The following is a 21,516-nucleotide window of genomic DNA, read 5'->3' on the forward strand; positions in this document are numbered from 1 at the left end:
TTGAAATACCTTTTGGTATTTCCTCTGGGAAAAACCTTAAACAGAGGCTGGGTGGCCTTGAGGCGAGGTTTTCATAAGGCTTTGCTGAGTAATCGTTCCGTGTAAAATCCCAACCAGATCCATTACTGTGAAAATCAGGCAGCACATTGCCCAGGTTGACTCTCTCTGCGGTCGTTCCCCTGAACACCACAGGGTCACTGAGTGACATTTAATCATTGCCTAAGCTCAGTGACATGTAAGGTCTGTAAATCCGATAAGAATGAAATGCCTTTACATTCTAGGGAGCAGATTGTCAAGGAATTCATTCACAAAAGACAAATTCATACCATAGGCTTTTGTTTATATAAAATTACAGCCCGCGCCAGACAGGCCTGTAATCCGAGAAAGCTGAGGCAGGAGGATTGTCACATGTATGAGGCCAACTTTGGCTAAAAAGCAAGACCTGTCTAAGAAAATAATAATAATAATAATAATAATAATAATAATAATAATAATAAAATACAGTCAGTCCACAGGGAAAATGTGGAGAATAGACCACTGATATAGTTTGGTGATGGTTTAGTTTAACTACAAAAGAATGCCTTCTTCTTTAAAAAGAAGAGAGACTGACTCAGTTCCCCAGCTGACCCAGTGGATAAGAGCGCTGGCAGTTCACAACCACCTGTACCTCCGGTTCCAGGGTCTCTGTCGTGCTGTCTGCAGAGCAAGGAAATACAAGGGCTTAGACATCCTAGGCAAGGCCTCCACTCGCTACACCCCAGCCTTGAGTTACATACAGGTTGATGTCTGTGAGATAGTGGGACAAACATCTATCTCTAAACTGAGTAGTTAGTAAGGACAGTTAGTAGTTAGTAGTTAGTAGTTAGAACAGGGCCCCGTGGCCCATATGGAAGTGCCACAAGGCCACACAAGTTAGACGTGAGCTCACTTTAAGTAAGAATATGTTTACATGGCTGCTTATCAGGGCACTGTCATGGATGAGACTGGAGGAAGCAGGGGCTTTGACTGAGCTCTTCCGGTTTTCCCTCTGTGTGTGGTACAGCTGTCTAGTCCATCGCAGAGTCGGCCAGCCTGGGTCCACTGCCTGGCAAAGTGACCCTGAGAAAACCCATTTACCTCTCTGCCACTAGTCCCTTACCTGTGGCAGGAACGATTGCATCCCATAATAATACAGGGGCTAAAGGCATTATTGCTATATTATGTACGTAGCAGTCCCAAGTCCAGTGGTTGCCGTGGGGTTGTGTGTTTGCTTATGTTGTTGAACAGGGAACCAACCAAGCAAACAAACAAGAAACCTGAATCTGCTTGAAAGAAAGTGTAGCTGCTGGTACTGAAAAATAGGTAAACGTCTGAGAGATGGAGTTGAAGAATAACTAGTGTGGCCTCTGCCTATGAAAGGACGTAGAGACAGCCAAGAGACAGCCGAGGGCGAGGGACTAGTTAGGCTGGCCTCGCTCAGCAGGCAGGAAGTTAAGATGTCCCAAACTGCTGTCGTACCTTGGGTTCTCACACTGCATGACTGGTTTGGGGGATTTGTCAGTAATGGAAATAACCATCCTGTGATAGTTCTTTGGACTCTGAGCAATTTCTGTCCATGGAAAAATAAAGAATCCAAATATTTATTTATTTGTTTGAGGCAAGGTCTCACAGTGTGGCTCTGGATGGTATGGATGGAGCTCCCTGTGTAAACTGTGTTGTCCTTGAACTCAGAGATTCACCCGCTTCTGTCTCCCAGGTACCAGGATGAAAGACATTGCACCCAAATAAATGCAAAATTCAAAGAGTGTCACATGTCATCATGTCTAGGACCATCTTGTAGGCATGAAATAGTTCTTTGATTCTGGTTACTTAGTTACATTGTATCAGACCTCGGAGCCTTGCTCTTGACTCTTGTGTTCCCAGACACTTGGTGTAGCCAAGCCACAGACTCATGCATAACACCTGTTAAAAACTGAACTCCGTATTAGAACCCAATCTATTATGTATCTGGAGGTGTGTGTGTATTTATATAAAATGATTCAGAGCAAATAATTCCTTTCATCCAGGTTACAATTTGATGTGTAACACAGGCTAGCCTTAAACTCGGAGGGAATCCTCCTCCTGCCTGAGCGTACCCGATGCTGGGATTTGGGTGGGAGGCCCTGCAGTGATCCTAGCCGATTCTTTCATGGGTGTCTTTATGACTTCTAGGTCCGCTGGATGATGTACTGGATAGTCTTTGCCCTCTACACTGTCATTGAAACGGTGGCCGACCAGACACTTGCATGGTAAGTTCCACAGCTCCAAGGGACTCAGGTGCGTTCAGGTGTCCCACGTTCTTATCCCAGTCTTGCTTCCCACTCTATCCCCAACCCCCGTGAAAAAGAGGTCCAGCAACTTAATTATCCAGCATCTTTTTCTTCCTCGGTTTTCCCCGCGACAACAGTGCTCTCTGTGGAGCCCGCCCTCACAAAGGCAGCTCACTGTGCTAATCCCCGCCCACCTCCCACTCCCACCCGCGTCTCAAAATAGAGAGCCTGGCTGTCTGTCGTCATCTGCCTTCCACACTCATGACTTCAGACTGTTTTTCTCGAGGGCTTCCGAAATGACTCTTCTCCAATCCGCAGCATCTGGTCGTAGCCCTCCCTCCCTGCCTAGCCCTAAAGCTCCAGGCACGAACATGGAGGCAGCGCGTCAGCAGCCACGGGGACACCCACCCACTCCCGCAGCTCCCTGGCGGCTCCATCCAAGCAACAGGAGACATAATTACAACATGTTCCTTCCCTCATTGAGTTGACAGTTTATGCAGGACCCACACTGTAGGACTCCAATCTCACATAATGTTTCAGAGCACCTTCGTGTCCGGCCACACCAGTAGAGAAGACTCTGGAGCATGGCTTTGGCTACTTTGTAGGTTCTTCTCTCTTCCACGCTTCTCCACCCTTTATTTTAACCCTTTCAGGCCCCTAACATTAGATAGGAGAGCAAAGGAGGTAGAGGGGGAAAGGGAACGACGTTATCACTAGAATACTTCCTGTTGATTAGGGGCCTTGAGTTCTTCCGGGGCAAGTTTGAGCTATGTCATCCCATATCTAATTTCTTCCTTCTTTTCACACGACTACTTAACAAACCGAGACCAACATCAACCAGCCAACAGACCCCATCCCGCTCAGGGCGCTAGCATTTATACACCCTCTGAAAGTCCCCAGAAGTCCACATGTCACAAAATCGCAGAAACTCTCTGCAGCTGGCCATATCACGCCCCTGCTGGAGCCCGGGGCAAGTCCTAGTCAGCTGCTGTGGACAGTCTGAAGCAGCCCTGTGTCCCCCACGCCTGGGATTAAAATGAAGACATTTCTTATAATATTTCTCTGTGTGTGTGTGTGTGTGTGTTTTAAGGAACCAAAATCCTCACTACAAGTCTCCTTTTTAAAAATGAAAACCAGAGACTTTGCCAGTGTTTCCACTTCCCGTGTATCATAGACCGGAGCTGAAATTAACCAAGCTATCTTTTCTTTACCTTGGCTACTACATGCAGATGGATGGATGGATGGATGGATGGATGGATGGTGAATGGATGGATGGGTGGATGGATGGGTGGGTGGATGGATGGATGGGTGGGTGGATGGGTGGACAGATTGATGGAAGGAAGGAAGGATGAGTGACAGACAGACAGACATCAAACTGTAGTACTTATAGGTAATCACTTGAACTCAGTGGTCCCTCTCTGTTCCTACCTATATCTGCTTTACCTAATTTCTGGTCTCATATCCTCATAGAATATTGCACCATGTTGTCACCTAGAGGAAAAGTATCTATCATCAGGCTTCAATGTTTTTTGGTTTTTTTCCCTCAAACAAGGTCTCCTGGAATTGCCGGGGTAGCCTTGAAGTCACAGAAGTCTGCCTGCCTCTGAGTCCTGAGTTACTGAGATTAAATAAATGCAGGTCTTACCACCCCTGACCAGAGTTAAACATTCTTAACCTGTCCTCGTTTATGAGTTAGTGCAAATCCACTACCCACCCCACCTACCTCTCTCTCTTTTCTCTCCCTCCCTCCCTTCCACCTCTGTCTCCCTCTCTTCTTCCTCCCTACCCTTTTCCTCTCTCCCCTTCTCCTTCTCTCTCCCTGCTCCTTCCTCTCTCTCTCTCCCCCTCTTCCCTCTCCTTACCTTCCTCCTCTCTCTCCCTCCCTCCCTCCCTCCCTCCCTCCCTCCCTCCCTCCCTCCCTCCCTCCCTCCCTCCCCTCCACCACCTCACCCAGGACTTCCCACATGCTTAGCATATTCTTAGAGCCAGACTCCACCCTCCTCCATTTTTCTTTTTGAAATGTTCCTCTTGAGGCTGGAGAAATGGCTTCATTTTTTTAAGACTTTTTTTTTTCTAATTTCAAATATAGCTTATATGCCTTATTGGAAAATATAGAAAGTGTTGAATGTTAAGAGTTGGTATGGCCAGATGGTTTATTCTCAGACGACGCCTGCCACAAAGTCTTACAACCAGAGTCCAATCTGGATGGAAAGAACTGACTCCTGAAAGTTCTCCTCTGACCTCCACACATGTGCCTCGGGGGCTCACACCAGACATATGTCATACACACTTGCATGCGCACACACAACTGTAGGGTTTTGTTCTGTGTTTTCCGGTTGTGAGAGTCCATGCCCTCGATAAAGGGCACTGCGGTAGACACTCTTTGCTGGCTGCAGCGGTGACTCCTCACTGACCCCCTGTCTATCTGCCTTACCACAGGAACTCAGACCTGGGGCTCTTTGTATCCTGGTGCCTTGTAATTCTCTCACACTGTATGACTTAGCTCTCTGTGGCAGCAGGCAGCCCTGCAGAGCAGTGTGGGTTAGAATGGTGGTGGCAGGCATCAATGTCTTCCGTAAGTGGCCTCGAGGCGGGTGTTTGCAGCCGTGCTGGGCTCGGCTCCAGTCAGCTTCAGACCAAGGCAGAAGAAGGAAGAATTTCCCATGGGAGAAGCTTAAAGCAAGAGGTTGGGGGAATTGGAAGAGTGTCAGAGAGCAGTTAAGATTTATGTCAACTCTGTCACGTTCACTCGTGCTAGCCAGTCAGTTCGCATGATGCAGGGCTGGGGAAGCAATTCCACACTCAGGAAAGAAAGGCACTCAGCTGGCTTCCAGTCTCCCTCGGCGGGAATTCCCACACTCACCATCAGCAATTGGAGAGAGAATTGCCGGGGAGTTCTGAGAAAGCTAAGGGAACGTGCACCTGGGACAGACAGAGTTGTCCCCTGGGTTGGTGGGGCCTGTCACGTGCTTCTGGGACTGTCCCTAGCCACAGTGTCTAGATGGAAGTTTGTCCTTTCTGGGTCTCTGTAGTTAGTATAGGTACTGTCCCTAGCAAATGTCTGCAAGGGTGGCTGGGTTCTTTTGTCAACTTATCTATGACTGAATGACATGAAGGCATCGGTAAATTCCAATATATGTACACACACACAGACACACACACGCGTGCACACACATGTTCCTGTTTTCCTGGTCAGCAACTTCATGTGGAAACAGGCTTTACAATTTCCTTGAGACTTGTTATTTTGCTTACCAGCATTTGCATCTTTGTTTTGTTCCTTCATACCAGGTTTCCCCTGTACTATGAGCTGAAGATCGCCTTTGTCATTTGGCTGCTGTCACCCTACACTAGAGGGGCGAGTTTAATTTACAGAAAGTTCCTTCATCCCCTGCTGTCATCGAAGGAAAGGGTAAGGCGTACCAGTTACTTCTGAACCATCTAAGTAGTGTGTGTCAGAACGTGTTAATGGCCAGAGGCCTCTTAACATTATTCTAAATAAAACCAACAGGGAGAGGCAGACCACTCCTCGGGAGGCAGAAGCAGAAAGATCCCTGAGTTGGAGGCTAGCCTGATCTATATATCCAGTTCCAGGCCAGCCAGGAGTATATAGTAAGACCCTGTCTCACTATAAAACCTGAATGAACTAACATCTATTGGTGTGTTGTTGTTACTCTTTGCCAGTTTTTATTTTTAAGACAGGATCTTACTCTATTGTCCTGGCTGGTCTGGAACACCCTATATAGACCAGGCTAGCCTGAAGCTTAACAAAGATCTGCCTGTCCACAGTGCTGGGATTTAGGCATGCACTACCATACCCAGCTTAATTTATTGTTTTCCTCAGGGCTTCCTGTAGCCCAGGCTGGCTTGGAACTTACGATGTAGCTGACGATAACCTTGAACTTCTGCTCTGACTGCCCCTAGCTCCCTCCAGGGATTTTAGGGGTATGCTACCACACCTGATTTTTCTGTTAATTTTTCTGCCACCAGGAAATTGATGATTATATTGTCCAAGCCAAAGAAAGAGGCTATGAGACAATGGTGAATTTCGGACGGCAAGGTTTGAATTTGGCAGCTGCAGCTGCCGTCACCGCAGCAGTGAAGGTAAGTTTCCCTCTGTCTGTTTAGCCAGGGTCTTCTCGTCAGCAGGTGCAGTGAGGCAGCTAGTTTCGTTTTAGATCATACAGAGTTGTGACAGAATTTCATTTTATATTCTAATACTGGAATAAATATTCTAAGTAGGTAATGTTAATGATATTTTAATACTTCATTTTCTATCCAAAACTCTTAATTGATTATGAAATTAGAGGTAGCTAATAAAACATACGCAAATGTCATTTTGGGGCACAAAGCTCCCCCTTTTAACCCTGAATAGTTTCGATAAATGATAAATCACCTTAAGTAAAGATGGCCAGTCTTTTCTCTGTATCTTTGATGTTTCTCTCTCCCCCCCTCCCTCTCCCCACCTCCTCTCCCTCCCTCCCTCTCTCTCTCTCTCTCTCTCTCTCTCTCTCTCTCTCTCTCTCATTCTCTCTCTGGCACTGCCTTGCTAGGATTTCTGGCTTACTTCTGCACCTCTACTTCAAGCAATTTGAGGTAACTGATTATTTCAAAATAAAGCGTGTGAAAAGCGTGTCCTTAGAACCGGGTTTGACTCGGCGCGTCACTAATGCCGTAGCTCTTCGTTCAAGCCAAGTAACCTTCTCTGGAAACCATCCTTCTGGCTTTCAGCTTTCTTTGCATGAAGTAATTGGCGTGGCTTATTTTCAGTTATTTTCAATAACTGATTTTAGTGTGTGGTGTATGAGAAAAAGAAAAAAGAACAGACTTCACAGCACTGGCTATGACCTTTGAATTTACCATAAGCGGTTTGCTAATTTGTGTGTACCTTAGGAGCTTTGTGTCTAAAAGAAAGGTATGAGGGTCACATGTCTGTGGGAGTACATGATGGCACAGTACTTGTTCATAATGGGAACCAGGGACTCGTAAAGCCATGCAAGTAGTTTGCTAATAGAAAATAAGATGGGGTATTAGCATTCTGCTTGCTGGCCAAGCTCTTTTGTTGTTTCTTATTGTTTTAAGATTTATTTTTATTTTAAGTGTGTCTGTGTGTCTGTGTGTCTGTGTGTCTGTGTTTGTGTGAGTATGCTTGGAGACCAGAAGCTTGTCTGTGTGTATGTGTTTGTGTGTGTGTGTGTCTGTATGTCTGTGCATTTGTATGTATGTATGTATGTGAATGTGACTGTATGTGACTGTATTTGTGTGGGTATGCATGTAAGCGCAGGTGCTCATAGAGACTAGAAGCTTGTCTGTGTCTGTTTGTGTGTCTGTATCTGTTTGTGTGTGTATGCATGTGAGTGCATGCATGTGCTTGCAGGTACCCATGGAGAGCAGAATCTTATGTGTGCATCTGTGTATGTCTGTGTTTGTATGGGTGTGTATGTCAGTGCAGGTACCTATGGAGACTATAGGCTTGTGTGTGTGTGTGTGTGTGTGTGTGTGTCTGTGTGTGTGTGTATGTCTTTGTGTGTGTATTTGTGTATGTATCTGAGCACCGGTCCCAATCAAGACCAGAAGCACAGACTCCCTGGAGCTAGACTCACAGACAGTTGTGGGCCTCCCACTGTGGATGCTGGGGACTGAAACTGGGTCGTCTACAAGAGCAGCAGCAAGTGCTCTTAACTCCTGAGCCGTCTCTACTGCTCCAGTCAGTCTCTTGCTAACTCGCCTATGCAATGGAAAGATAAAGTTCAGTTGAGCAGAGATTTCCCAGAATCCCAGCGATGAAAGAGTGATGTTACCTGAGGGCAGAGACCTTTGGCTCACCTATCAGCACAAGCACAGTCAAACCGTGGGAAGTCCACATGCTGTTCCTTACAGCATCATAGGGAGGGCTAAGTGCAGATTCATTACCAGGACATATGTAGATAGCTGCATTGATGATGGCTGTTGATTAAAGGCATATGTTGCAATGCTTACTAGCGTATAGTTTTCCTCTGGCTGGGCTTACAAGGGAGTTTTCTTTCTTTAACATGGGTAGACACTAAAACAGCAACATGTTGAGCTTCTTGAAGTTTATTGGTTTTTGTTCTCACTTAATGAAAATGCATTGCTGATCACACATCCGCCAAAAAGACGACCCAGGAAATCATCCTTCACAGTTAGACCTTGTGACAGGAGCAGGCTGGTGTGAGCATCACAGAAAAATAAATCACACAGTGCGTTGAGGGCAGTGAGCCTGTGGATCAAAGGGCCCTTATATCACCTAGCACTACAGGGGAAGAATGACTGTCTAGAAACAGGGCCACTGCCACCCCCATCCAAACTCCACCTCCAAACACCAACAGGGAAGCCAGAATTCACAGATTTCAGACATTAAAAGCACATCGTGTTCAACTGACCTGGCATCAGAAAAGCAGTAAATTTCTAATTAATGACAGGGGAATCATGAAGCCAGTGTGGTCACCCCGATGACGTCACCCACAGTGACATCACCCACGATGACATCACCCACGATTCCATCATGTAGCTCCATTCTATAAGCCTGGCAATCAGGTCTGAACTTAGAATAATTGAAAAAGAATACATTTCTTGGGGGTTGGGGATTTAGCTCAGTGGTAGAGCGCTTGCCTAGCAAGCGCAAGGCCCTGGGTTCGATCCCCAGCTCCTAAAAAAAGAAAAGGAAAAAAAAAAAAGAATACATTTCTTTTTAAATTACGCAAGCGGGCTGGAGAGATGGCTCAGCGGTTAAGAGCACCCGACTGCTCTTTCAGAGGTCATGAGTTCAATTCCCAGCAACCACATGGTGGCTCACAACCATCTGTAAAGAGATCCGATTCCCTCTTCTGGTGTATCTGAAGACAGCTACAGTGTACTTATATATAATAAATAAATAAATCTTTTTAAAAAAAAATTACGCAAGCAAACTTACAACGTGCACCAACTGCACGTTCTTTGTCGGGGTGGGTGTGTTCTGACATTGCTAAAGAGGGGGTGGGGGAAGTGAACCAGTGGGATCTGGGAAATAGGTTATCCAGCACAGAAGGGAAATGACGGAATGCCCCAGAAGGACAGTGTGCATCAAGTCTAAGTGTAGACAGTCAGAAATGGATTCTGTGGATCCAAAGTGTCAAGAGAGATGCTTCTGGAGGAAGTACAGAATTGACGCATAGAGGAGAGACTTAAGCAGGCTTGATGCTGTGCACAGGTGATACTTGTCCTTGTCGTGCATATGGTGTGACCCACCAAAGAACTCGCAGGGTAGTACAGACAGCGTGTGCCGGAGCAGCCTTGAGTCCCCCTGAGCACCATGTGTGTGTGTGTGTGTGTGTGTGTGTGTGTGTGTGTGTGTGTGTGTGTGTATTAGGGACTATGTGCACAGTAGGTCAGCTAAGCAAATGGAAACCAAAAAGGCAATTATCAACTCCATGGGACGAAGCAGCATAAATTATATTAGAAGCAAAGTCCAGCGATGGGACCTGACCCATCAGCTGTAAGAAGAACACAGATAAAGGATTTAACCACTGTGGTCTTGCTGTGCTGAGAAACTGGGAGGAGGAAGAGAGGAAGGAGATTGAACTTGAACTCTTGTAACACAAGTCAGCGAGTTTAGAGTAGTGAGTTCACCTTCGGGGTGTGATCGCAAGTGGCTTGTTGCTTCCCCTTTAAGCTTAGCGTGGAGCTACTTGTAGGCCACATGTTATATTTATTTATACCTCAAGGACGTTTCTGGACTTGTCTCATCTAAAAGCTTCAACAGGATCCTGTGTAGAGAACCGCAGACTCAATTTCAACTTTAAGTGTGCTTCAAGAGCACAGATGAGGCCATTGTTTTAGTAAATATTTACATAGAAATCCCAGAGGTTCTCAGTTTGACACTTAGGAATCCTTTCTAGTGTGTTTGCTCCTTGTAAGCGTGTGCACTATGCTTGTGCCTGGTGTCCACAGAGGACAGGAGCAGGGGTCAGATCCCCTGCGGCTAGAGTTAGAGATTGGTTGTAAACGCTATGGGCGCTGGGAACCGAACCCATGTCTTCTGTAGGAACAGCAAGTGTTCCTAACCACTGAGCCCTCTCTTTGGCTCCTGAGGCACATTATATGGTATAGCTGCTTTGCAGGGCATTGACGCTATCTTGACGGGTGTTCACTAATCCTGTCACTGCTTCATGGGAAGTCAGCAGCCTTGTGGTGTTACTGTATTCTCATTCCCTCGTTCCACCTGGCATTTTGCATTCACCAGTGTTTACGATCCTCCCAGCCTATATGTCGCACATTGAACATCTCTCTGTTTAATGTCCACTCGAAGACAGGAGCTGATTCAGCAGCAAAAAAAGGGGGACAGTTTGACTCTGTGGCCTCACTAGCTGCTTACTGCCTGCCTGTAGCCCGTGTCTGGACCGCTAACTGAAATATTTAACCTGTCTTTCGTCTGTTAAGACCCTCCGTTATTAAATAATAATATCTCACAGAGAGACTTTTCTATTAAAAAAAAATTGTCCCGAAAGATAGTCCTTCATCTGCTTCCTCCTTTGTGAATCATGGGTTTTACTTGTAACTCAAAATCACCTCTCTACCTCCCAGGCAGGAAACAGAGACTGCAGAAGTATCAGAGTCAGTACTGGGAAACAAGCCCACCACTGAAGTCCACTTCCCTATTGCTGGTGGTGCTGTGGGTCTTTAATCAAAACGAATCAGTGGACGGGGTGATGTCATGTTCTCATGATGACTCCAGGAGTGCCGGACACTTGATTAATTCTGTTGTGTCTGTTAAAAATAGTAACAATGTTGAGTACTACGTAATGCTAGCACTGTTGCCTCAGGTTATACTGTGCTTATATTACTGTGGCTGGAATTAGTCTCAGCTGTGGAGACATTGTGTGTGTGTGTGTGTGTGTGTGTGTGTGTGTGTGTGTGTGTGTGTGTGTGTGTGTGTGGTGTGTCTTATTACAAAAGAACTTACTGAAGCAGATATTTCATATTCAAGTAAATTGGAGCCAAACTAAGAAATAGGTCAGAATTAAGGAGAAACTGGAAGAAAAACAATGGCAATATTTGTTCTTATTTTTTTTTTAAATAACATGTAGTTAGAAAAATCTTTTAAGGTAAGAGCTCTTGCACTCTTCGTAGGATATTTAGAGAACAGTCACCTCCTCCCCAGGATCCCCAGCTCGAATCACCTGAGCGTGTCCAAAAAGAAAACAGGAATCTAATCAGAACATTTATTACACCGTAAAGCGGTTTTCTGGAAATGTTATTCAGTCCCGTGGCCTCATTACCAAGCATCTGTTCACAAGGTCGGTGCACAAGTTTATTTTGGCTGAGCAAAGCACAAATACGTGAAGGACCTTCAAGGATTCTGCTGAGGACGTTCAACGGCCCCACTGCCGCGTGGGAGACGCGGGTGGCATTGATGTGGCTGAGCACGGTCCCTGCAATGAAGGGCAGGTGAAGAGCAGACGTGATGGCCCCTTTGGCCAGCCCAGGATTCGCTCTGGCGTCCTCTTGTCACGCCTCTCTAATCGACCACCCCCTGGGTTTTTTTTTATATATGAATTAGAGCTCTTCAGTAAAATGGCTGAAATCTAATTGGCTTTTTAAACCACCGCCATTAGCTTCAATTTCCTGACCTCTTGCTATCTGTTTTAATGACTTTCTGATTGTGAAAGGATTTTGTTTGTTTGTTTGTTTGTTTGTTTGTTTGTTTGTTTTTTCGGAGCTGGGGACCGAACTCAGGGCCTTGCGCATGCTAGGCAAGCGCTCTACCACTGAGCTAAATTCCCAACCCCGTGAAAGGATTTTGAAATTATTCCTTTATTGAGTCTTATCCTCTTTTCTGTGGGGGGGAAATAAAATTCAGCCTACTTTCCTATAGTCCACAGAACAGATTGGTGTAACAGACACTGAATTCCAGAACGCTCGATCTTGTTCTGGATTTTTTTTTTCTTAAGTTTGGATTCCATCACTTAACGGCCACAGACTGTAGGCAAATCATCTATACTGCTTTAAGGATTAAATATTCTTCTCACCTATAAAGGGGTTGACATCTAATCTCTAAAACCCACTATATCTCCAGAATGGTAGCTCTCAACTGGACATGGTGTGCCCCCACCAACACCACCATGGGACATTTTCTGCCATCACAGATCACAAGGAGCCACTCCTGGCGCCTCCTTAGCAGAGGCCAGAGATATAGCTTGCTGTCCTACAGGGCAGAAACACTGCAAAGACCTTTCAGCCCAAAAAGACAGTGGTGTTAAGGCTGACAGACCCTGCTTCAAAGGGGCGATGATTCCAGAAAGAAAGTAAATTAAAAAGCATACCCATGTGCCTAAGAATTTTGTCTCTCTGGAGTGACTATTCCTCAACAAATATACATGGCTCTCATCTTCAGAACACTAAGATATGTATGGTTCACCCTATGTGAACACACTTGGGTCCGTTCCTGGACTTAGGTAAGTTTCTGATTGTCCAGAGGAGGGGAGGTTTCCCCAAATAATGAGAACTAAACTTCACAGCTATAAACACCACAGATAATGAGAAGTAGAACTGAATAGCTATCGTAACTGAGTGGAAAAGCACAGACAATAGAATACTCACTTTGTAGCCTAGAACTTAGGACCCTCCTGCTTCAGCTTGAGAGGACTGGTATTTCAGTTGTGAGCTGGCATACATCTATACATTATAGTTCTGAGGTGAAAAAGAACTAAAGTATTTTAGCTCATATTGCTAGAGTGTGCAGTTACCTCGTGCGTGGATGGTGACACCTTCCCCCAAATTGACTGGCAAGCTGTTTCCATGCTGACCCCCCCCCCCTTCAGAGTAGCCTTGACTTTCTTTGTTTAACATTGCACAAGCCAAATAGAAGGGGGAGGTATAGTATTTAGTTTAAGAAAAGCAGATATATCTGACAAATGATTAGAATATCTTAATTTGCTCTCAAAACAGAGACCCTGGGCTACAGAGACGGCTTACTCTCCCCTGCAGAGGACCAAGAGTTTAATTAGTAGCACCATACTCTTAACAGCCTTCAACCTCTGGCTTCTGGAGGCACCAACACACACATGCACAATACCGACCGCAACCCACCCCCAGGCAGCAGCACGCTTTTAACAAAGTAATTGTAAACCTTTTTAAGAGCCAGCAAAGAAACTATTTTTCTTTCCCTTCCTTTTTCTTCTTTTAACTTTATTTTTGAGGTAACATAGCCCTGGCTGGCCTACCTGTCTCCCCGGTGCTGGGATTAAGAGCTTCCCCACTCATGGTGCTGAGTTTTCTATTGATAAGAGTAAACCGTTAGATACAAAAACCAAAATGAGCAGAAATCGTTACGGTGTAACACGTTATTATAACCAGAACCTCATTAAGCCAGGGTGAGAAGGACAGGTCAGGAGAAAACTGTATAGAAATAACAAACTCCTATTACTTGGTAAGCTAATTTTAAAACTAATTTTTTAAAACTGGTTTTTAAACCTTTATTAAACAAACTGACTAATTCATAACTGAAGAAATAGTTTAAAGGAAGGAAATTCAGTCATGCATCCCATCTGCCTGACCAGTGTGCTGTCTTCATTTTTGCGTATTTTCCCGCATACTGTGGACTCGAAGCCACTTTTTGGCTGTGATTGGGACTCCGGGACAGGGAAGGGGTAGCCACTACACATCGAGTGGCAAGCGTAACTCCTACACTAAGGACTTTTGTGCTGTTGGTAGACCCTAGAGGGGACAAATTGGCCTTTGGACATGATACTTTTGTAAAGACACCTCTCCCCTGAAACAGTTACATTGAATAATTCCGATATATTGAATGCTTTTTAGCTTCACGGTGCTACTTTTATTTTTCTCTGTCCTCATTTGCCTGTGTTTTGGTCTCATTGAAAAGAAAAACGACTCTACAGCGGGAAATCCGATTTTCTAATGTAGTAAGAACTGTTGGGTCTTCCGATGGCCTAAAGCAAACAAACAAAAACAATTTATATCCCCTTTTTTCTTTTCTTTTTCTTCTCCATCCTCTTTTTCCCCAAAGACTACTCCCAAGGTATCCCAGGCTGGCCTCAAGATCACTTTGTAGATGAGGCCGGCTTTAAACTTCAGAACCTCCTGCCTCATGTCCTGACTGCTGGCTTGGTAGGCCGGGAGCCATCAGGCCCTTTTATTCGGGGTTGGGAACGGAGCCCAGGGCTTCCTGCATGCTCATGCTGTGTAAGCACTCTTCACGGACTGAGCTACGCCCTTAGCCCCACTTCCTGCCTTTTCTGTACTGTAATTTAACTTCCTGGAAGCCTAGATGGTGTTGATAAAGTGTAGGTATTGATAATTGTAGGGTCAGTAACTCAAGAGCTAGATTAGGACCCAGGCCTTAAATGAGTCTGCAGATACCAGAGTTGGGCCTGCGGCTACCTCCTCGTAGGTGAGCGCGGTGCTCCACTGAGACGCCTGGGAGACTCCATTGTTCACACTGAGACACACCGCTGTCTGCCAAGAACTCTTCAGCAACCGCAGCTGATAAGTTTCTACTGTGATAAAAAGAAGTGTGAGCAAGGGGAGGATTGCCTCACAGCCCATCGCCTGGGGAAGTCAGGGCAGGAATTCCAGGAAGGAACACGGAAACAGGGGCCATTGAGGGGTGCTGCTTATGGCCTGCTTCCCACTGTTGGCTCAGCCCGTTGGCTTATACAACCGGGGACCACCTGCCCAAGGTAGCACCACCCACAGTGGGCCAGTCCCTCCCATGTTAGTCTTTAATCAAGAAAGTGCACGACTGAGCTGCCTACCGGCAATATGGAGGTGTTTCCTTAACTGAGATTCCTTTTCCCAGGTCACTCTGGCTTGGGTCAGGTTGTAGGAGAAAAAAAGATTGGCATTAAACGGAATAAATACTTAGTTTGCCTGTTAATGACCTGCTCGATATAAGACCATTCTAGACACAGTAGGAGAGCAGAAACCTAAGACTCCCCCACCCCCGCCTTCTGATTTCTTAACATCTTGCTCCTGGAGCAGATACATCATGGGACAGTACTCTGGTTCACTGGGGAGGTGTTAGCTACTGAGTGCACCAGTCAAAAGCACCACAGCGTGCCATAGTGTACAACTACTAATCTGGTCACTATTCGGGGCCCATTTAGGTCATTAAAAGCAGCCCTAGAGATTGAACTCAGGGGACCGGAGAGGTGGCTCAGGTGTTAAGGACCCCAGGCTTCATCCCAGCACCCACATGGTGGCTCACCCATGGGTGTCTATAATCCCCATTCCCGGGGCTCCGATACACCTGCTGTCCTCCTCGGGCATGGCGTGAACATTCAGATAAAGCACCCATACACATAAAAGAAAAAAGTAAATCTTAGAAATTGTACTCCACACGGGCACCTTCTGGTAACAAAGCGAGTTAAGCAGCTTCCCGAGGAATGTTTATATTGACTCACAAGCTAGAAGAGGTTTGAGTCTGTCACCAGTAGACACTGTCGCTTGAACCTTCGTCCCAAGATTGCCTTCAAGTACAGGCTGGGGACATAGGCCTTTGAAGAAACATTTTAAGGCCCAAGTCATACTATGTGGACTTCCATGCCATTTGTGTGTGAGTACAGGAGAAAAGCCATGAATTATTGAGAGGATTCACAGAGAGAGAAAGGGAGAGAAAATGGCTGTGCTGAGGAAGGAAGGCATCTTTGAGATGGGCACAGCCACGTCCTTGCCCTGTGTCACCGAAGTGACTTGTTACCACCTTTGTTAGAAGTAAACGCTATCCGGTCAAACTGATTTGTCAAGATTCGTTTTAAAAGGATTATTGCGTATGCACGTTAGAGGGCAGACATGTGGACCAGAGGACAACTTTGTGGAGTGGATTCTTCCCTTCCCTTTTTACGTGTGGGTTCTGGGGATCAAACTCGAGTTCCCGGGTTTGCTTGGAAAGGACCTTTACCCACTGGACAATCTCATTGTCCCCAAAAGAATGTTTATGTGTTTATTTATTTGAGACAGGGTCTCATTATGTAGACCAGGCTGACTGCGAACTCAGAGATCCACCAGTCTGCCTCCCAAGTGCTGGGATTAAGGGCATGGGCCACCATATCAGGCTCCAAAAAAATAACTTTTAAATGTGTGAAACCTACTTATTTTCTTGAAGTAGACTTTAAAGATTATTTTTTAAGATAATTTTATTTATTTTGTATAAGAGCGTTTTGCCTTTATGTATGTGTATACACCATATGAACGCTTGGTTGCTGCCCAGGGAGGTCAGAAGAGGGTTATCAGATCCCCTGGAAACGGAGTTACAGATGATCTATGTGGGTGCTGGGAATTGAACCTGGGTCCTCTACAAACACCGAGCTTCCTCTCCCAGCCCCAACTTTATACATTCTTCTCTCAACTCAGAACTCGTGGTAGAAATATAATACTTACCTGGGGAGTGGGAATGGCTTGTGGTTTGACATAGCAAGTTCTCGGTAACCAACCATACTGAATCGCGACATGGGAATTGAAGAGCTATTTCTTCAGGGTAGAATCCAAGTGGAAAGAAATGCCCAAATGTTTGTAACACCTTTAACTTGGAAGTTTAGAGATGAACCGTTATGGACGGGTTTCCATGGCAATGTTATAAGTGGAGGCAATCATAAATTCACATGCGTGAGAAGTAATCAGTGTAAGATCCTTGGGAAGAGTATTTTTAGTCTAGCTATAAATAAAACAATGAATCATCCGTATGCTATGCAGATTTAAAGTGGGTAAATTCAGATTTTTTTTTTCTTTTTACAAAGCTTCATAGTTTAGGGAGGTATATCTTAAAGGTCCGGATAAATGTCCCCATGAAAGCAGTGCGGTGATGGGAACTGTCGAATGCTGTGTGTGTGGTGGGGATGCTAACTGTGATGGCTGTACTGTGATGCCCTCTGTGATGGCCAGGCTAAGATGCTCTCTGTGATGGCTGTACTGGGATGCTCTCTGTGATGGCTGTACTGGGATGGTCTCTGTGATGGCTGTACTGGGATGTTCTCTGTGATGGCTGTACTGGGATGGTCTCTGTGATGGCTGTACTGGGATGTTCTCTGTGATGGCTGTACTGGGATGCTCTCTGTGATGGCTGTACTGGGATGTTCTCTGTGATGGCTGTACTGGGATGGTCTCTGTGATGGCCATGCAGTTAACACTGCAGTCACAGCCAGCCCTTAAGGTCTCAGGTGTGGCTAGTGCAAGAAAAGAGCTGAGTTTTCATTTGATTTCATTTTAATCTACATGTAAAGGTTTGTCTGTACCTATCCTATTGGTAAGACAAAAATAGGAGCTGGAGAGCCCGCCCAGTGATTAAGAACATGAACCGTTCTTCCAGAGGACCTGGTTCACTTCCTGACACCCACATGGTGGGTCACTGCCTGTCCCTCCAGGTCCTGGGAATCAGATAGCCTCTTCTGGCCTCTGAGGGTCCTGCACCATGCCTAGTGCATGTACATATGTGGAAGCACATAAAATAAAAATAAACCTTGTACAAAGACAAAACGAAGTGAACTGTAATGAACGTGTCTTGCTGGATTATTGGTCTGAAGATGGCCGCATATGCAAAATTCTTTGGCTCCCAACTTTTTTACCTGCTTCTAGTTAGAGCTCTTGCTGTCCCTGACATGGCCTTGTCTAAAACAGTGTCTTTCCTTTTACTCTTACTAACCCAGAATACTGAACTATAACTCAGAATTATGTATGCTGTTTTCTCTGAAGTTAATCTCATTATACTTTAAAAAAAACCTTAGTTTTTTTAGCATAATGCTAAAATGCTTAGAATAAAAATGTATTAATGTAATGGCATACTTTGAAATGCATGAGAAGGCAAAACGGATCAGCGTTCATATTAGATAGTAGCATAAAGAAAACATAAACAATCTGTAGGGTTGAGAATATATAGACCAGGTGTGGTATTTGCCATAGAAGATTTGCTGGGATGTTATTTATTGAGCAGAATGTTACCGTGTTGCACAGCGAAGAACTTGTATGATAAATGCAAGCATATACTAAGTGTCCGAAAGTATCTTTTTCTCAGAACTTACCACGTCTCTATTAAATAGAGCCAAGGAGCCATAACGGAGCGTTTGCGAAGTTTCAGCATGCACGATCTGACAGCTATCCAGGGGGATGAGCCGGTGGGACACAGACCTTACCAGACTTTGCCAGAAGCAAAGAGGAAAGGCAAACAAGCCACTGAGTCACCAGGTACGCCTGCTTGTCGTGGTGCAAGGGAGCCTTTCATAACTGGGCTAAGGGTCAGGACGAATGCCAAAGACTACATGGGGCTGGACACGGAACTCACGTAGCTTTGTCAGCGTTCTTGTTGACAAAGGGGATCGTGCAGCCTGCGGTGGCTTTCAGACTTGATGTATAGGTGAAACTGTCTTTGGTTTTTGGGTTTTCGAGATAGGGCTTCTCTGCATAACCCTGTCTGTCCTGGGACTCGCTCTGTAGACCAGGCTAGCCTAAAGATCCACCTTTCTCTGCTTCCCCAAGTGTTGGGATTGAGGATGTGCACCACCACTGCCCCCACCCTCATACCAGGGTGAATGGGTCCTAAGGAAGAAGGAAAGTCAGCCTTCTGGCCTCCACATACACCAGAAACCATGCACCCCTTCCCCTAGGACCTGTGCACACAATAAAACAACACAGCCTCCATGATGGAGCCGTATAACCATGATGTCACTGCCTGGCTTGTCTTCAGTTTCTTAATCCTCCTGCCCCAACCTTCCCAGTGCTAAGACTACGGGTGCGAGCTATCACACCCAGCAAAATTGACCTATTTTAAGCGTATGTTTTGGGGTTTATTATGTGCTGTGTTGTCCATCTGTTTTCCATGCCGGCCAAGGGTGACTGAGAACTTCCTGGTACTCTCGGTCCTACCTCCCAAGTGTTAAGCTCCAGTGTGCAGCACCACACTTGGCATAATCCAGAACCAGGGATGGAACCCAGAGTTCTGTGGATGCTAGACCAGCACTCCACCAGCTGAACTGCATCCCCCGCCCAAGCGTGTGTCTTTGAGCTACAGTTTTATCTGTAGCCCCTCCTCTCTGATTTTCTCTTAAGCCAGACCACTACTTGCTTTTTGCTGCCCACAAAAAATCCTGCAGCTGAGAGTGGCACCTCTTAAGCATCTTTGAGTTTTGAGGAAGGAGCTGTGCATATGGTTCCCAGTTCACCCCCCCTTTCCCCCCCGCTTTAGTTCTGACTGGTCATCAGCACTCTCTGTCCCCGTTGTAGACTGACACCCACAGGTCAGAGAGACGTCTTATGCAAATGACGAATGATGACTCAGAACCAAAGTGTAAGCTTGGTCCAGTGAGAAAAGTATGAGGTGACACACGCTAATTCAGGAGCTAGTGTGCAGGCCTCTTCTGCAGAAATGAGGCCCATGGCATAGTTGCTGTGTTTGTGCTCTTAATGAACGGGTGTGGCCTTGGCAGCATTGCACATAAACAAGCGCAGTCCCTCCTTCCTGCATTATGTCTGACAGTCTTCATTCATGTCCGGGCTGAAGACTAAGATGCTGAGGACTTCGTTGTTGTTGTTGTTGTTGATCACCCTTTCAAAAACATAAGTTCTCATTACAGAGAGACTGAAAAGTTATATTCATAAGTCAAGCTAATTTTAAAAATCAATAGCCATTAAAAAAAAAAAGTAGTAGCCCTTCCCTTTGTCTTTCTTTTTAAAAGACCAAGTTTTGTGATGTAGCCCAGGCTGGCCTTGAGTTCTTGGCAATCCTCCTGCTTCAGATTCCCAGACGTTAGCTTCCACACCTAGTAAAAGCTCCTCTTCATCAAGTGAAGGTTGGGGCTTGACAGACGGCTCATTGACTAAGAGTGCACACTGCTCTTGAAAAGAACCCAAGTTCAGTTCCAGCATTATTCACAGTTGCCTTATCTCCAACTCCAGGGGAACCCAACACATCTGGCCTCAATGAGCACCTGCACCACTTGCACACCCATACACAGATACACATACAGATACATGTACATATGTGTAATCAAAAGTATAAAATTAAATCTTTCGCTTTCTTCCAAGAACGAATAATGCTTAAAATGGTGGCCGCTGTCTGAAAGGTTATACTCAGACTAACTGTTGATTAAAAATAATGCTTTTGGGGTTGAGGATTCAGCTCAGTGGTAGAGCGCTTGCCTAGCAAGCGCAAGGCCCTGGGTTCGGTCCCCAGCTCCAAAAAAAAGAAAAGAAAAAAAAAGTAATGCTTTTAAGAATGAAGACCCGAGGCCGGGCTGTGGCTCTGTTGGTAGAGTGCTTGCCTAGCATACAGAAAGCCGCTAGTTCCATCCCTTTATCTGAACAGAGGCAGGTAGATCTCTGGGTTTGAGGCCAGACTGGTCTACAAAGAGAGTTCCAGGGCAGCCAGGGTTACATACTGAGATCCTTTCAAAATAAAAGGAGAAGAAGGGGAAGGAAGGAAGGAAGGAAGGAAGGAAGGAAGGAAGGAAGGAAGGAAGGAAGGAAATAAGTAGGTAAGGTAGGTAGATGATAGATAGATAGATAGATAGATAGATAGATGCATGCATGCATGCATGCATGCATGCATAGATACATAGATACATAGATACATAGATACATAGACAGATACATAGATATATAGATGGATAGATACATAGATAGATGGATAGATACATAGATATATAGATGGATAGATACATAGATATATAGATGGATAGATACATAGATAGATACATAGATATAGATACATAGATAAATAGATACATAGATAGATATACATACATACATATGTACATACATACATAGACAGAAAACAAGAAAGAGCCCCTTGTAAATTGCACAGAAGGGGTTCAGATTTTCAGCAGTCTAGGCAAGAAATTCATGGAAAAGGTTTTGGTTTCAAAGATATTCCAAATTAAAGTAGTCCAAGTAATAATTTTTATCCCCCCAGAACGTTCTCAATCAACTGTCCCAATACATTACAATGTAACAAAACGCCCCCAACCAGTTGCCTGAAACAATCAAGAGTCTCTTTTTGGCTCAGAGTGTAGGGTGACTGGGCTCTGCAAAGTAGTTCTGTTTAGGGTCTCATGCAGCTGTGCCCAGACAGCTGGGGCTGGGGCCACACACCCAAAGAAGAGCTCACTCGTGTCAAAGCTTGGAAAAGCCAAGCAGCAGGTGTCTAAAGCAAGGAGGCCTCTCAGACAAGCCTGTGTGTCCGCTCTGTATGGCCCTCAGACTCTGAGGCGAGCTGGAGTCACCTGGCAGC

The 21,516-nt window shown here is 45.4% G+C and overlaps 1 protein-coding gene and 1 long non-coding RNA gene across 6 annotated transcripts in view; one reads left to right on the top strand and one right to left on the bottom strand.

The window, feature by feature from the left end:
* Reep3 (receptor accessory protein 3) overlaps positions 1–21,516 on the top strand; it is an 82,460-nt gene that overhangs the window by 53,456 nt on the left and 7,488 nt on the right. For both annotated transcript variants that reach the window (XM_087597181.1, NM_001106386.2), the window contains exons 3-6: positions 2,191–2,267; positions 5,577–5,697; positions 6,276–6,389; positions 18,332–18,476. In XM_087597181.1, the coding sequence (XP_087453307.1) occupies positions 2,191–2,267; positions 5,577–5,697; positions 6,276–6,389; positions 18,332–18,476 (457 nt within the window). The remainder of the gene's footprint in view (positions 1–2,190; positions 2,268–5,576; positions 5,698–6,275; positions 6,390–18,331; positions 18,477–21,516) is intronic.
* Positions 14,085–18,498, bottom strand: LOC147998606 (uncharacterized). Of its 4 annotated transcripts, none has more exons than XR_015645185.1 (5): positions 18,314–18,454; positions 16,680–16,824; positions 15,056–15,109; positions 14,682–14,797; positions 14,085–14,230 (listed from the first exon to the last, which is right to left on the bottom strand). It is a non-coding gene; the product is annotated as an uncharacterized LOC147998606 (long non-coding RNA). The 4 variants fall into 4 exon arrangements; XR_015645188.1 differs by having other exon boundaries at positions 14,682–14,794; positions 18,314–18,425; XR_015645187.1 differs by lacking the exon at positions 16,680–16,824 and having other exon boundaries at positions 14,682–14,794; positions 18,314–18,498.

This window comes from Rattus norvegicus, chromosome 20 (assembly GCF_021556685.1).
Source record: "Rattus norvegicus strain SHRSP/BbbUtx chromosome 20, alternate assembly SHRSP_T2T, whole genome shotgun sequence".
In the NCBI taxonomy this organism is placed as follows: Eukaryota; Metazoa; Chordata; class Mammalia; order Rodentia; family Muridae; genus Rattus; species Rattus norvegicus.